Here is a 15,157-nt window from a genome sequence, read left to right as displayed (position 1 = left end):
AACTAGCCAAGCATGATGGCACATATGTGTGATCTCAGTAGCCTTTGTTAATGTTTAAAAGCAGCAGGTAGTTGAAAACTGCTAAGCCCCTGTCAATCTTGAAACTGGTCTTGTTTTACTCAGTAGAGACAGTACCTAAGCTCCAGGTATAGTATGGCATCTAGTTCTTCCTGAAGCAACTACCTGGTTTGGGCCTGACTGAGATAAATCTAGTTTGGTTCTGAAGGACCAGCTCCTTTTACCCCTTTTTCCCCGTGTTGCTCCAGCACCTGTCATTGGTCCTGCTTGTTTTCTGCCTGCCTGCCATTGAGCGCTCTCACGGCTGCAGCACTCTAGCCTTTTCCTGGCTTGAATGACACCTCCACCTTCCCAAAGCCTCCCTTCTTTCTGAATTTGTTAATTGATCCTTCCTTCCTTCTTCCTTTCTTCCTTCCTTCTTTCTTTTTTCTTTCTCTCTCTTTTTTGAGACAGGGTTTCTCAGGACCAGTTCTAGCTGTCCTGGAACTTGCTCTGTAGACCAGGCTGGCCTTGAACTCACATAGATCCACCTGCCTCTGCCTCCCTCTGCCTCTGCTGGAACTAAAGGTGTGTGCCACCACCACCACCCATCTTGATAGCCATTTTTTATTTGTGTTTTTCTTATGTCTTTTGCTTGCCCATTCCTAAAGTACAGTAGGAACTACAGTTCCAGGTGGTTGCTGTAGGAGTGAGGGACTCTGCATTCAGAAACTAGGAGGGATATCACTTTCATTTGGCCTAACTCTTGCCCTTTTTGGCCTGTGCTTTCTTTCATGCTCATAAACCAAAATTTTCTTATTTTCTGCGAGTGAACCTGTCAGAACAGAAAAGATACAAGTCCATATGCATAATCTACATTACAAGTCACATTCATTCCATGGGAGTGACAACTGCTTTGACTGCATTCAGAAAAATCCAGAGAAAATCAAAGAGCTGTTTGTAAGTCCAAGAAATAGCTCATTTTCTCTACGTGTTCTAAGGAACCAATGCCAGTGTTTAGAAAACAGAAGTTCTCACATTGTAGAGGTAGCCTGTACAATCTTGAGGCTTTCTACACTCTGGCTCCTTCCCTCCATTCAAGACTATCTTGCAGGTCTGAGACCCTTGGGACTCTTGCTTAACTCAGTGGTTATCTTGTGAGGGGAGGACGTGGTGACTTGAAGCCTCAGCATTCTAAAAGAAGTCTTGGAATAGCTGCTTTTCCCAGCAAGCTTAGGGCTCCTACGCAGGAGGCCCAGTCACAACTGTGGAGGACAAAATTGCTTGGTCCTTTTCCAGGTGGGCCCCAACCAGATCTACATAGGTGACCCCAGATAACCATTTTTTGACTGGTCTCTCATGAGTTATGTCACGTATAGAGCTGGGCAGAGGTAAGTGCTCTCCTTTGCTGCAGAATCTCCTGAGTCTGCTCAAGAGAAGAGTCACGGGGTATGTTTCCCATAGGAAAGTATTTTTCCTATGGGGAAAGCTTGGTTCCCTAGAGTATCAGTATAACAAACCATTCCCAAACTATATCTTAAAGTGGTAACAGTGTGGTGTTTCTCTTGATTCAGTCAGCTGAAAGCCCCTGGTTTCTCATCGTGTCCCCATGCAGCCAAGACTACTCTAGGCGGGGTCTATGAAGGCCTTATTCATAGCTGGCAGTCGTTGCTGGCCTGCTTCTCAGGCACTGGGTCTTAGTTTTAAGAAGGTTCCAGTGATAAGGAGTGGCTGCAGAGTTCCTGAGATCTAAGCTCAGGTCTCCTACTGGAACCTATTGGTAAGTGCAGGTTGATGTCGGCCTTCAAGGGTTGAAGAGAGACAGACTCTACCCTGAGAGATGAGAGGCAGGGCATGTGTATGGATGGAAGACCATGTAGGACTGACTGGCTAGGCTAGCCTCCATCCTGTTTGACTGTGGTCTGATAGTGTGACCACCTGTAGTTCAGTGCAGCACGCCTTACTTACAGTACCCTCCATAAGTCAGAGCTAAGGGAGCTTTCTTTGTTAGTTTTAGGTATCCATCACAGTTTAATTCACATACCCAGACAGAAAGTTTAGAAACTTCTGTCACCTGTACTGTACTGTAAAAACAACAGCATTGCGGTAATGGAGCATGACATCTGGTAGTGGTCTCCCTAGGTCTTTGTTAGTTCCTTGTGATTTTATTTACCTGCTAGGTAACAATACGTTACTATTATTTACAGGCTGCCATCTTCAAGAGTAGTGGGACTACAGGCATGCTCTAGTTTTAACTGGGTTTGTAGTACCAGCAAGCATGGATCACAGTCTACCTGAGGCTTTGTCTCATAGATGGGATGGTGCTGGTCAGTGGTCATATCTTGCTGGAAAAGAGACCTCTGCCTAGGGATTGCCTGAGGGGATGAAAGTGTCTGGAGTCCAGCCTCTTGAATCTTTTTTTGGTTTGTCAAGACAGTGTTTCTCTGTGTAACGGCTTTGACTGTCCTGGAACTCACTAAAGATCAGGCTTGCCTTGAACTCACAGAGATCCTCCTGTCTCTGTCTCCCAAGTGCTGGAATGACCCTCTTGAATTTTTTTTTTTTTGAACATTTGTGCTTAGCCTTTACTCTGGCTACTTTCACATCGGGCCTGAGACCTGTTCACACAAGGTACACACATTCACATTGGAAATCATTCCCAGGGTGTTTTCTGGAAGGACTCAGAGCCTGCGAGAAAGAACAGAATCATAGGTTTGGAGGAGGGGGATAGATAGCATGCAGTCAGCCTTACTTGTGCATGCTGTGGCTAGGACAGCAGGGCTCACCCTTCCAAATGGCACTTACCATCCTGTGGGTAGGTGATCATAGGGCACTGGGTGGACACTGGGTCACTCGGAGTATCTGCCTTTTCACTTATTTCCCTGTAGCTCATATTGATAACAATAAGATTAATTAGCATTTGATCTTAATAATCAAGGGTATATATTTGATAATGCTGGGATTCATCAAAAATTTATCAGTAGTAGGTAGGCCTTTGAACCCGCCCTACCCATACCGCTGGATTATTGTCACATGTCGTTGGTTATTCTTTGACTGGTACCAGTACAGGACTAAGTGCTTTTGGTTTTCTATAAATAACGTGGGAAGTCAGACTTCATTTTATTTCAACCATAGTATTAAAATTATTTGCATTTGAAATCTGTTTCAAGTCATTTTGACAGAAAGGTTATAACCTTAAACCCACCAGCACTGCCTGGCCAAAACCATGTTTTTAGAACCCATGTTTTTGCTAGGCATGGTGGTGCATACCTTTAATCCCCACATTGGGGAGACAGAGAGAGACAGGTAGATCTCTATGAGTTCAAAGCCAGCCTGGGATACAGAGTGAGACCCAGTCTCAAAACAAAAATAATGCCCTTCACCCACTCCCCACATGCACTGTACAACTAACTCTTTTAAAAAAAAAAGTGTTTTCAGCTAATGGGGTGGCTCAATTAGTAAAGCAGTGACCTGCATTGAATCCCTAACATCCATGTAAAATATGGCCACAGTAGGCTGGAGAGATGGCTCAGCAGTTAAGAGCACTGACTGCTCTTCCAGAAGACCCGGGTTCAATTCCCAGCACCCACATGACAGCTCACATACATGCAGGCAAAACATCAATGCACATAAAAGTAAATAAATTAAAAATACGGCTACAGTGGGCAGTGCATGCTTGTAGTCCCATCACGGGGGTGGGGGGTAGAAACGATAGAATCCCTGGCTTTCTAGCAAGCCAGTCTAGCTGCATCAGTGAGCCCAAAGTACAGTGAGAGACCCTGTCTGAAAAAGTTATGGTAAAGAGCAGTCGTGGAAGATGATACCCCTGGTGCCCACATGACCTACAGATTCTTCATACACATAAACATGTATGCACACATATACAATATGCCCAAAAAAAGAAAAAAAAACTATGTATACTTTCAAAATTGCTTAGTAGGTGCAGAGACTGGTGCCTTGGGATAGGCACCTCTTATCCAGACATAATCCTGACAGCTTTCTGTTCTATGAGTATCATTTATAACCTTGTCCACCTACTGTGATATTTTAACCTTTTTCTTTATCTCTGTTCAGAGATTTGAATGTTGTGAACTTTGTGCAGTCTAGTACTAATCTAGGCAAGGAGACATATTTTCCTTGTTTATTGCAAAACATGCCAAGTAAGAGGTTGGAGAGGCAAGTGACCTTAAAAATGGGTGTGGTGGATGGGGCCGAGAGCGAAGGTCAACGTGACTCAGAAGTCTCCACCACCCTCATTGTCCTGGAGCCAGAGTCCAGCTCTGTTTGTCTTGTGGACAAGAAACTATTCCAGCTGCAGGAAACTTCTGTGAATCATGTTTCCCAGTGACCTAGCTGTTGCTTTCTTTCTTTTTACTTCTTCCTGGTCCCCAGACATATTTCTGAAGGTAGAAATTGCTGCCCTTTTCACATTGATGGTGGACTTTATCCAGGTGATAACAAGGGATAATGAAGGTGGGAATACATTTGATTCAGAGAACTGGGGTTGGTGGCTTAGGCTCATTTTCATCACTCAGAAGATTGGGGTTGGTCAGGTTTTCATCTATGCCACCAGTGCTGCTACTTGCCTTAGTGAGTGGCCTTCCGTCTTCTAGTTTGCACTGAGCAGAAATTGGGGGTGAGGGGGTTGACTTTTTTCCCCCTGAAACTTTTTTTCATTTTCTTTTTTTTTTAAATTTATTTATTATGTATATAGTGTTCTGGGCACCAGATCTCATTATAGATGGGTGTGTGTCATCATGTGGTTACTGGAAATTGAACTCAGGACCTCCGGAACAGCAGTCAGTTCTCTTAACCTCTGAGCCATCTCTCCAGCCCCCTGAAACTTTTTACATTTACAGAAGCTTCCTCTTGTACAGACCAAGCACTAATGTCTCAGCCCTAGTGGTGATCTCCTGCATTCCTGCGAAGATAAGACTTCAGTTGTTGTGGCAGCATGGAGACAGACGAGCGATAAATTCATAGACTCTCAAGTTGACATATATGCAGGAGACCAACAGGACTATCCGAGATAGTGGTAAATCCAGGTGTTTACAGTGACTCCCGTGTGAGGTGAATGAATGGGTATCTAGGTATCTGAGGAGGACATGGGGAAGGCAAGGATCTTAGAAGTCGGTGGTCAGTAAAGAGAACCCCAAACCCAGGACTGGGATATTATAGAGGACAATGACGTGGATGTGTTGGCACATCAGGGGTGGGAGAGATGAAGGCAGGACTGGGGGATGGGAGCTGTGGGTAAAATGCAGGGTTGCAGAGGCAAGAGAGAAATGGGAATGGTCTCTGGCCTTCCCAAGAAGAAAGTTGTTTCATTAAGGCTGCTAGGAAGAGAATATGGTCACCAGGTAAGAGTGCTTCTAGTTTGGTTACCTGTGGCCAAATGATATCCTGCACTTCTCTAAGTTTTTTTAAAAGAATATTTAAATAGCATATTTAAATTTATTCAGTATATGTAGTATGAGTTTTGCCAAGTAGGTGTGGCAGGCTGCTGTGTACTGTAGCCTCTGATGGTTATCTGTTAGTGTGACAGCAGTCGTGGTTCAAAGGGGGTTCTTTAGGTATAGTCCCAACCCAGTATGGGGGCACTCTTCTCTTGTCAGTTTGTTTGAGAAGAACCACTGGAGCTGCGTAACCTTTATTTTCCCCTCTGGAAACCCAAGAATACTGGTATGAACCTGGTTTTTTGGCTAACTTTAGTACAAGCAGAGGTTTTGTCTGTTGTCTTCAGCCAATCACCTGGCGTTTTAGGCACAAAAGAAGGTCACAGGGAGCTGGGTGTGGTGCCACCATGCCTCTCTTGTTACTTGTGTGCCCAGGATTTGAACTCAGGTCCTCATGTTTGTACAGCAAACACTGAACGATAACTTTAGCCTCCCTACTTTATTTTTGAGGCAGTCTGCCAATTTCACTAAATTAGCTGGCTAGCAAGCCCCAGATATGACCTTTACCTCCCCAGCACAAGGATTATAGATGCACACTATCATACCTGGCTCTTTTATATGAGGATCACACTCAGGCCCTCGTGCTTATGTGTCAAAGATTTTTACCAGGTGAACTATAGTCCCAGCTCTTGCATTGAACTCACCTTTCTTCTTAGCCTTCTGAGTGGCCTTTGAAACCAGACCCCGCTGCTGTACCTGCTCCTTCTCCCGCATGAGTGTCTTTCTATGTAGCACAGACTAGCCTTGAATTGTTAATTCTCCTACCTTACTCTCCTGAGTACATCATTGTACTTGGCTTCAAATGTTTTTATAGATGCTGATCCTTAAGTGGCTGTTGCTCACCAGGATTATACAGTGTTGTTTGCTGGTTTGTTTTTCGAGACAGGGTTTCTCTGTGTAACAGCCCTAGCTATCCTGGAACTTGCTCTGTAGACCAGGTTGGCCTCAAACTCACAGAGATCCGCCTGCCTCTGCCTCCCGAGTGCTGGGATTAAAGGCGTGCGCCACCACCGCCCTACGATGTCATTTTTATAGCTCAGGTAGATTGTCAGTTTTAGATCTTGGTCTTAGGTACTATTTCTGGGTTCTTAGTGAATTCCATGAGATAGAAGAGATGTGTAGGAAGACTTTTCTTTCCCACCTTTCAGTTCCCAACTCACCAACACAGAGACTTAATATTAATTATAAATGCTTTGCCAATAGCTCAAACTTATTACTAACCAGCTCTTACAACTTAAATGAACCCATTTCTATTACTCTATGTGCTGCCCCAAGGCTCGTGGCTTTTACCTCTCCAGCAGGTCCTGCTTCCTTTCTGTCTGGTTGGTAATTTCTCTGAATCTGCTCTTCTTCCTCAGCATTCTCTCTGCCCCAAAAATTCTGCCTAGCTTTTGGCCAATCAGCTTTCTATTAATGAGAGCAACACATTTTCACAATGTACAGAGGATTATTCCACATCAAGGATGGTATGTTTTAAGGATTTAAGAGTGCTTGGGAAGCTGGGCCATGGTGTGCATGCCTTTAATCTAGCAGTCAGGAAGCAGAGGTAGGCAGATCTCTGAGTTTGAGGCTAGCCTGGTCTACAGAGCGAGTTCCGGGACAGCCAAGGCTATACAGAGAATTTCTGTCTCAAAAAAAAGTGAAAAAAAAGTGTTTAGGGACCTAGCATCGTAGAGCAGTATTCTGGAGGCTGAGACAGATTTCCGAGTTCCAGTCCATCCTAGTCTACAAAGTAGGTTTCTGGCCAGTTAGCCATAGTGAGAACCTATCTATAAAAAGAAAAAAAAAAAAGAAAAAAAAATTTGTGGCTAGAGAGATGACTCAGCAGTTAAGAGCACTGACTCTTCTTCCAGAGGTCCTGAGTTCAATTCCCAGCAACCACATGGTGGCTCACAACCATCTATAATGAGATCTGGTGTCCTCTTCTGGGGTGCAGGTACACATGTAGGCAGAATTCTGTGTACATAATAAATAAATGAATCTTTAAAAAAAAAAGTCAAAAATAAGTAAAACAAAGTTTGGGGAATGGTTGGGGAATGGGGTTGTAGCTCCAGTTGGTAGATTACTCTCCTAATATGCACAAAGTCCTGAGTTTGATTTCTGGCATTGCATAAGCCAGGTATGGTGGCACATGATTGGAATCCTAGCATTTTAGAGTAGAGCCAAGGGATAAGAAGCTCAATATCACCCTCGGCTACAATAGCAAGTTTAAGACCAGCCTGGGACACATGAGACCTTGTTAGAAAATAAAGGAAGAAATCATGCTTCGGATTTATTTTAGTTTAATGGTAGAGAGCCTGCTTGGGGTATGAGAGGCTCTGGGTTTGATTCCCCAGCCCTGGTGGGTGCTGTGAAGATAAAAAGAAGGTGTTTTGAGTTGTGCTGTTCTTCAGGGGCTACTTGCTGTCAGGGTTATGCTACTCTTCGTGCAGCTAGTTTGGAGTTCTTTGTGGGAGGAGCTGCTTGTTGCTTGCATGTAGTACTGGGATGGGATAGGGCTGGATTGTCTCCTGCCCAGTTTTCTGCTACATTGCAGAGACTGTTACTGAAGACCTGGGTGTAGGCCAAGGAGAGCTGTCTAATGATTTCTTGGACTGAGTATTTAAAGATGGACCACTAAAACCATGTGGCCCATGGTCATTTCTTCTAGACTGATACTCACATATGCTGTCATTGATCATCTTTGCTTCTAGAACAAGCACCTATAGCCAAAGTATGTAGTCTTCCAGAAGAATGTCTGCTTCGAGAAGATGGACAGCCAAAGTATGCTGTCATTGGTCATTCCTGCTTCCAGATGTAAAGGAGCTCTGTTGGGCTTGCTGGAAAGGCTCCATGAAGTCAGAAGCACCTGGGGATATCCATTGAGTTTCATGGATAGCCATCTTCTAGATGTCTTGTATAGAACCTGGCAGGGTCTGAATGGAATGCTAACAGGCATGTCCTCCATTTTTCCCCACTCAGGTAGAAATATTGCTCTTTCCCACATTAGAGAAAGAGCCAGAGTGAGTTCTGGTGGGAGCCAGATTCATAGAGGAAGATTAAGACTATGGTTTTGAGAAATTTACATCCTTGATCTGTGTTGCAAACACTTGGATAATGTTGTTGTTTTTTTGGTTTTTTGAGACAGGATTTCTCTGAGTAGCCCTGGCTGCTCTGGAACTCACTCTGTAGACCTGGCTGGCCTCAAACTCAGAGATCTTAAAGGCATACACTATCACCTCCCAGCTCTGTAACCTCTTTTCTCCTGTTTCAGACAGTCAGCTTACGTCTCAATGTTTCTATAGTAGGTTTCATTGTAGGTACCTGAAGAGAATATCAGGTCTGTCTTCCCCAGTCAATACCAAGTTAACCAGAAAAGTGATAATTTAAAACATTTAGAAATTGTCACTGGAGTATAGTTTATATAACACAGATGTCATCATTTTAAAGTGTGCAGTGTTTTTACCATATTCACAAGGTGGCGCAGTCATCTTCCCAGTGTGTTTTTTTGCTGTTTTGGTTTTAGGGCAGTGTTTGACTCTGGAGCCTTGACTTACCTAAAACTCACTGTGTAGACCAGGTTGGTCTCAAACTCACAGAGATCCGCTTGCCTCTGCCTCCTGAGCGCTGGGATTAAAGGCGTGCATCACCACCACCCAGCTAATTTTTTTAAATGAATACAGTGGAGTATGTTCTTATTGATGTTCTTATTGTAGACTATTATAAGCATTTCAGAAAAGTCTTCATAAGTATCCAGAATGAGAGGCTACCCTGTTCTGTAAGAGGCAGTCAGGCCTTTGTATAGCAGGGAACTTCCTGGTTTATGTACCAAGAATATATAGATATATTCGTAAATCAGATATGTTGGTTTCTGGACACTGTCATGAAAGAGCTAAGTCTAAAAAGCCAGATGACTAGGATAGGGATGAAGAAGAGGGCCACTGGCAAATCACTCGCCTAGCGAGTTGATGGCCTTGGGTTTGATTTCTAGCATGATAAGACAAAGAACTTCAGTGATCAGTGATCAATATTATGATTTATTGAGTTGTCTTTACCTGCTGCCCTTAGGCACAGAGTAGTTGATAGCCACTAACCTCCCCATACCACACCCATCTAATCCCCTATCTCACCCCCCCAAAAAAACCCACATCTGGGTAGTATCTCTGCAGAGTTCCTAGGAAGGTGAGCATAAAAGTCTAGTAAGTTTTCACCTTGCATACTTTTTCAAGACAGTCTAATCAGAGTTTACTGGTGGGAAAGTTTAGAAACAAAACTGTATTGCAGAGAAGACAACATTTCACCTTACAAGGCTGTGTTATGGTAGCTAAGTTGGGGAGACCAAAGCCAGGGGTCTCTGTCCTGCCAGCCAGCTCCCAAACAATGACTTATTATGGAAGCTTGTCTTGGCATAAGCCCCCAACTCACTCTTAATCTGCTTTTATTAATCTATGTTCTACCACATATTTTTTAACCTATTCTCCATTCTGTATGTCCAACTTGTTTTGTATCTCCTGCATGCATGCCTAGATTTTTTCCAGTTTTCTCTTTGCTCAGAAGTCCCACCTATACCTCCTCCTGCCTAGCTATTGGCTGTTCAGCTTTTTATTACACCAATCACACAGTACATCTTCACACAGTGTACAAGTAGCCCACAACAAAGCTAGTTTCAGCTAAATAGTGACTTAGTCAGATCCTGTCCTCATGCTCATCCCTCCCCACAAAACCCTGCCTTTTAACAGATCTATTTTTTTTCCTCCCCAGTGGAAATAAGTCTTCATCTCTGATCTCTCAACTATTTTAAGGGACTAGAGAGTTGGCTTAGCAGTTAAGAGCACTTAGTTTGGTTCTCAACTACCTGGACAGCTTACAACTACCTGGAATTCCATTTCCAGGATGTTCAATGCCCTCTTTTGGCTTCCATGGGTACATGCTCATACACAGATAGGCGTTAGGGTTAGAGGGGTAGTTTGAATGCAGTTGGCGCCTATAAGGTCATGGGGATTGGCACTATTAGGAGGTATGGCCTTGTTGGAGGAAGTGTGTCATGGGGTGAGGGGGTTTGATGATTCCTATGCTCAGGCTACTGCCCAGTGTCTCAGACAACAGCCTTCAAGATGTAGGACTCTGAGCTCCAGTACCACTCTGCCTGCGTGCTAGCATGCTCCCCACCATGATGATAATGGATTGAACCTTTACTGTAAGTGAGTCACCCCAATTAAATGGTTTTTGTTGTTGTTGTTTTCCCGAGACAGGGTTTCTCTGTAGTTTTGGAACCTGTCCTGGAACTCCATCTGTTCTTCCGTAGACCAGGCTGGCCTCGAACTAACAGAGATCCACTTGTTCTGCCTCCTCAGTGCTGATATTAAAGGCGTGCGCCACTAACCCCAAACAATTATTTTCTTTATAATAGTTGCCATGGTCATGGTATCTTTTTATTGATTGATTGATTGATTTTTTTATTTTATTTTTTTTGATTGATTTTATTGAGCTCTACATTTTTCTCTGCTCCCCTCCCTGCCTCTCCCCCCCTTCAGCCCTCTACCATGGTCCCCATGCTCCCAATTTACTCAGGAGATCTTATCTTTCTCTACTTCCTAGGTCACAGCAATGAAAATTTTAAGACACACATCAACACAAAAATAGATATAAGTAAAATTTTAAAAATAAATATGTCTTTAAATATTTTAATTTACATCTTGTGTGAGGTGAGTTAAGTAATGTATAGTATATAATTTACAATACAAAATGCAGATTAAATTATTGAAATCTGAAGTAAATAAAAATAGGAATATAAGGAAATGATGGTGTTGCTTTCTTGTAGAGGACAGTTCTTTATGGCATTTAAGGAAGAGTCACATAACTGTGCTTTTTGTCTTTAGTCATGGGACATTTTTTTCCGAAACACCAATGCTGGAGCACCTCCGGGCACTGCCTACCAGAGTCCTCTTTCCCTGAGTCGAAGCTCCCTGGCTACCATGGCCCATGCACAGTCCCTGGTGGAGGCACAACCTAACGTCGACAAACTCGTGGAGGACCACTTGGCAGTGCAATCTCTCATCAGGGCATATCAGGTGAGCGGCTGTCATCAGTTTCATACAAGATACAGAATTCCCTAGGCCTTTCTGGATGTACATTGTTTAAATCTCTTCCAAATGCCAACTGTTTCCTTCCTGCTTTGGGCTTACAGAGGCAAACAGCAAGTTTATAAGAGAAAAGAAGCAAGAGTACCCTAGTTGAGCAATCTTCCACTGCAGTAGTCAGTCTCATAGTAGCTCATGATGTCTGTTCATAAATAGGCAAGTCAGTGTGTGGGCATGGAAGGGTGAGAAGGTTGGATCGCTGTCCCGTCTCAGTTAACAACTGGTACTGTAAAAAAGTAAATCCATGGGGGTTAGAGACAGAAGCCGGAGAGTAGGGAAGAGGAACTGAGTCGGCAAAATGTGGGCGAGACAAGAACATTCTATCTAAATTCTGCCAGCAAGCAGCCAGCCTCATCAGATACATTCAACAGGAATGGGCTCTTTTTTTTTTTTCCTGGCCTTTCTCCATCTCAGTACAGTAACTAAAGATTTCCTCCATGCCCACCTCTGTTGGGAAACCAGAATTCAGACCTTAAAATTTGAGTAGACTGAGGAGGAAAGGTACAGAATAATAAACCAGGTAGCTTCCTTCTAGGACCTCCAATGAGAGTCCAGGCCCCACACTAGCATGGATACAACAGTAGTATCTAGGGAGCTTGCCCTGAGCTCTTGTTTCTTCTGCTTCATGCTTCAGTTTCCTGGTGGTGGTTGTTCAGAAAGGTCCTGGGTCCTTAGTCTTTTCCCTGCCATACTCTTCAATGAGGGCTCTTGGGACACACATGTGCTGACATGGGAAGAAGATGCACAGAGTGCTATAAATGCTATAGCCCTAATCATAGCCTGTATACAGTTGGCTACAGTAACATTTTTGATCTAGATTCCAGTGACTTCTCATCACCCACTGTTCTCAAATTGCTAGCAAGAACTGTGATAGAAATATTCCTAACTAAAAAACAAAAGCAAATAAACCCATTAAACTTGAAGGAATTTTCTGAGTGTGGTGGCACACATGTTTAATCTCAGCACTTGGGAGGCAGAGGCAGGTGGTTCTCTGTGAGTTTGAGGCCAGCCTGGTCTATATAGGGAGTTCCAGGCCAACCAGGGACAATAGTAGTAGACACTATCTTAAAAATAAATATATTTTTAAAAAATTTTAAAATGGAAGGGATTTCCCCACTCCACCTTGCCCTTTGTTGTTTCCGTGGTGCTGGAGTTTGAGTGCAGCACGTGGGTATACAAGTGGTTCTCAGGACTACCACTGAGCTCTTCCCCAGCCTCGTGTGTGTGCACCATATGTGCACCTGGTCCTCTGGAACGAGAGTTACAAGTGGTTGTTAGCCTCCATATAGATGCTGGGAATGGAACCTGAGTCATCTGGAAGACCAGGGCTCCTTAGTGCTGAGTCACGTCTCTATTGTTTTTTTTTTTTAATAGTTCAGATCAAGTGCTTTAAACCAGTGCAGTAGTGGGAGATTCTGTTCTATGTGTGACCCACTCTGTGCAGCATTAGAGCCAGAGCCTTTAGTCCTCCACACACTTGGATATATAAAGGCAAACCTTCCCTGAATAAGATGACACCTTGTTTATACTCTTTCAGTAACAGCTAACATCTGAGCCTTCATATTCCTCCTCTGGGAAATGTTTTTACATTAAAGTAATAATTTATATCTCATTTCCATTGATCTAGAGAAACTAAGGATCCCCAAGATACAGTTCATTTTTAAATATCCAAGTTTATTATAACTTGAAATATACTCCTTTTTTATCCTCATAAAAGGGCCTTTATATACAATAATACTTTGGGTTGTTTGGGGTTTTTTTATTCATTGTTTTTATGTATGTGTTTTACTGGAAATTGAACAGAATCGCACTAAGTTGTCCAGGCAGTTTTTGAATATTTGATTCTCTGCTTCAGTCTTGTAAGTGGCCTAGATTATAGGTCTGTGCTTTCAGGTCTAGCTCACATAATGCCTTTTAAAATAAACTGTTTTTTAAGAACTAACTCTGATTTATGGGTTCACTGAGCTATGTTCCTTTCTTAGAAAGATTTGTATGTAGTATAATTCTTTTACCACTTCCCACAGCTTATTGGATTTGCTTAATGACTTGCTTGTGTTATTATTCCAGGTCAGGGGTCACCACATTGCAAAACTTGATCCTCTCGGAATTAGTTGTGTAAATTTTGATGATGCTCCGGTAACTGTTTCTTCAAACGTGGGTGAGAATTAATATGTAAATGCTAATTTTAATGTAATTTTACTTTTTTTTGCCCCTTCCCTCTTTTTTTTCTCCTGTCCTTTTGTGTGTGTCCTTCCCTCTCATTGTTGGCCCACTCATAGATACGAGGGCACCATGTAGCACAGCTGGACCCCCTGGGGATTTTGGATGCTGATCTGGACTCCTCCGTGCCCGCTGACATTATCTCATCCACAGACAAACTTGGTGAGGGTCTGCGAGCAGTCAGCTGCGCTGCTTGAGCTCCTCTCGCTGTGCACAGCCTGTGCTAGCCAGGACATCCAGACAGGAGGGAAAGGCTCTTAAGTTTCCTTCGTTCTGATCACTTGAAATTGAGCAGGAATGTAGCCTTAGTGTGTTTTAAGGGTATTATTTTTATCTCAATTTTCAGCCAGATTGTCCAAGTTTCAATCTGGAAAATAAAATTTCAAAGGAAGGGTCTGTGGCACTGAGAAAACCTGGCTCACTGCTTCAGAGAATAGCTCTTCTGGCTCCAGCTTTCCATATCCTGCACAACACTGCCTTTCGTAAGGCCGCTGACCAGGCTCGCAAGGCTGCTGTTGTCATGGCTGTCCCATTCTGGAATATGGTGGGGCCTGCTCGGGCTGGAGGATGTTCATATCCCTAAGGAGCGAATTCCAGAGCAACGTGTGCAGTTTGGGTTTCCTGATTTGTAAATACTGGTGATCACTCTGAGGAAACTTTGGAAGGCGTTCCCTACAGTGTCAGGAGGCCAGGGCCTTTGGGAGGTGCATGTGTGGAGGACAATTGGGGTTTTGTCACTGTTGCCAGAAGATATGCCAACCTGTACCTGGTCCTCCTTGTGAGGTGAATGGGCATTGTGGTGCTCACTGCAGTTGCTTCCAGAGTTAATCTGCTTATGTCACCGTGCTGCTAACCTGTACTAAAGAAACGATGATGTGACTAATAATGAAATGACCAGAGTGTGCACAATAGGCACCTTGCATGCTAATGAAATCAGTGATCACCTACTTGCTAATATCCTTGGGGAGAAGATGAAATTAGTGTCCTTGCAGGTACTACCCTGTGGTCTTACAAGTATTGTTGAATTGTAACCAAGGATTTGGATGTTAATCAGCTCCAGTTGGACATCAGACATTATTGATGTTGTAATTGGGTTGATAGTTTATAAATTGTTGTTTAGTTTTCAAGAACACTCCTAGATACCACAGAATTTCCTCCATGTATATACCCTTTAGCCAATTTAGGAAATGTGTACAAAACAAACCTTTTTCTTGTTTATCAACACCCCCCCCCAAATTTTGTGACCTCAAAAGGTATAAAAAGGTGCTAGAGAGATCACTTAGTGGGTAAGAGTACTTGCTGTGCAAGCATGAGGACCTGAGTTCAAATCCCAAGCACCCATGTAAAAAACCCCATGGCCACATG

The 15,157-nt window shown here is 43.4% G+C and overlaps 1 protein-coding gene across 4 annotated transcripts in view; it reads left to right on the top strand.

The window, feature by feature from the left end:
• The window catches only part of Ogdh (oxoglutarate dehydrogenase), a 65,986-nt gene that overhangs the window by 11,475 nt on the left and 39,354 nt on the right, over positions 1-15,157 (top strand). For 2 of the 4 annotated variants that reach the window (XM_041668745.1, XM_041668748.1), the window contains exons 3-4: positions 11,312-11,503; positions 13,852-13,954. In XM_041668745.1, coding sequence (XP_041524679.1) covers positions 11,312-11,503; positions 13,852-13,954 — 295 coding nt within the window. Of the gene's footprint in view, positions 1-11,311; positions 11,504-13,639; positions 13,731-13,851; positions 13,955-15,157 lie in introns of all 4 variants that reach the window. The other 2 variants (XM_041668747.1, XM_041668744.1) reach the window with 1 other exon arrangement.

Source organism: Microtus oregoni, unplaced genomic scaffold (genome assembly GCF_018167655.1).
Source record: "Microtus oregoni isolate MIOR12 unplaced genomic scaffold, Mior012 000019F_ref0000042, whole genome shotgun sequence".
NCBI lineage: Eukaryota > Metazoa > Chordata > Mammalia > Rodentia > Cricetidae > Microtus > Microtus oregoni.
The sequence above is the reverse complement of the archived record's forward strand: the minus strand, read 5'-3'. Positions and strand labels throughout refer to the sequence as shown.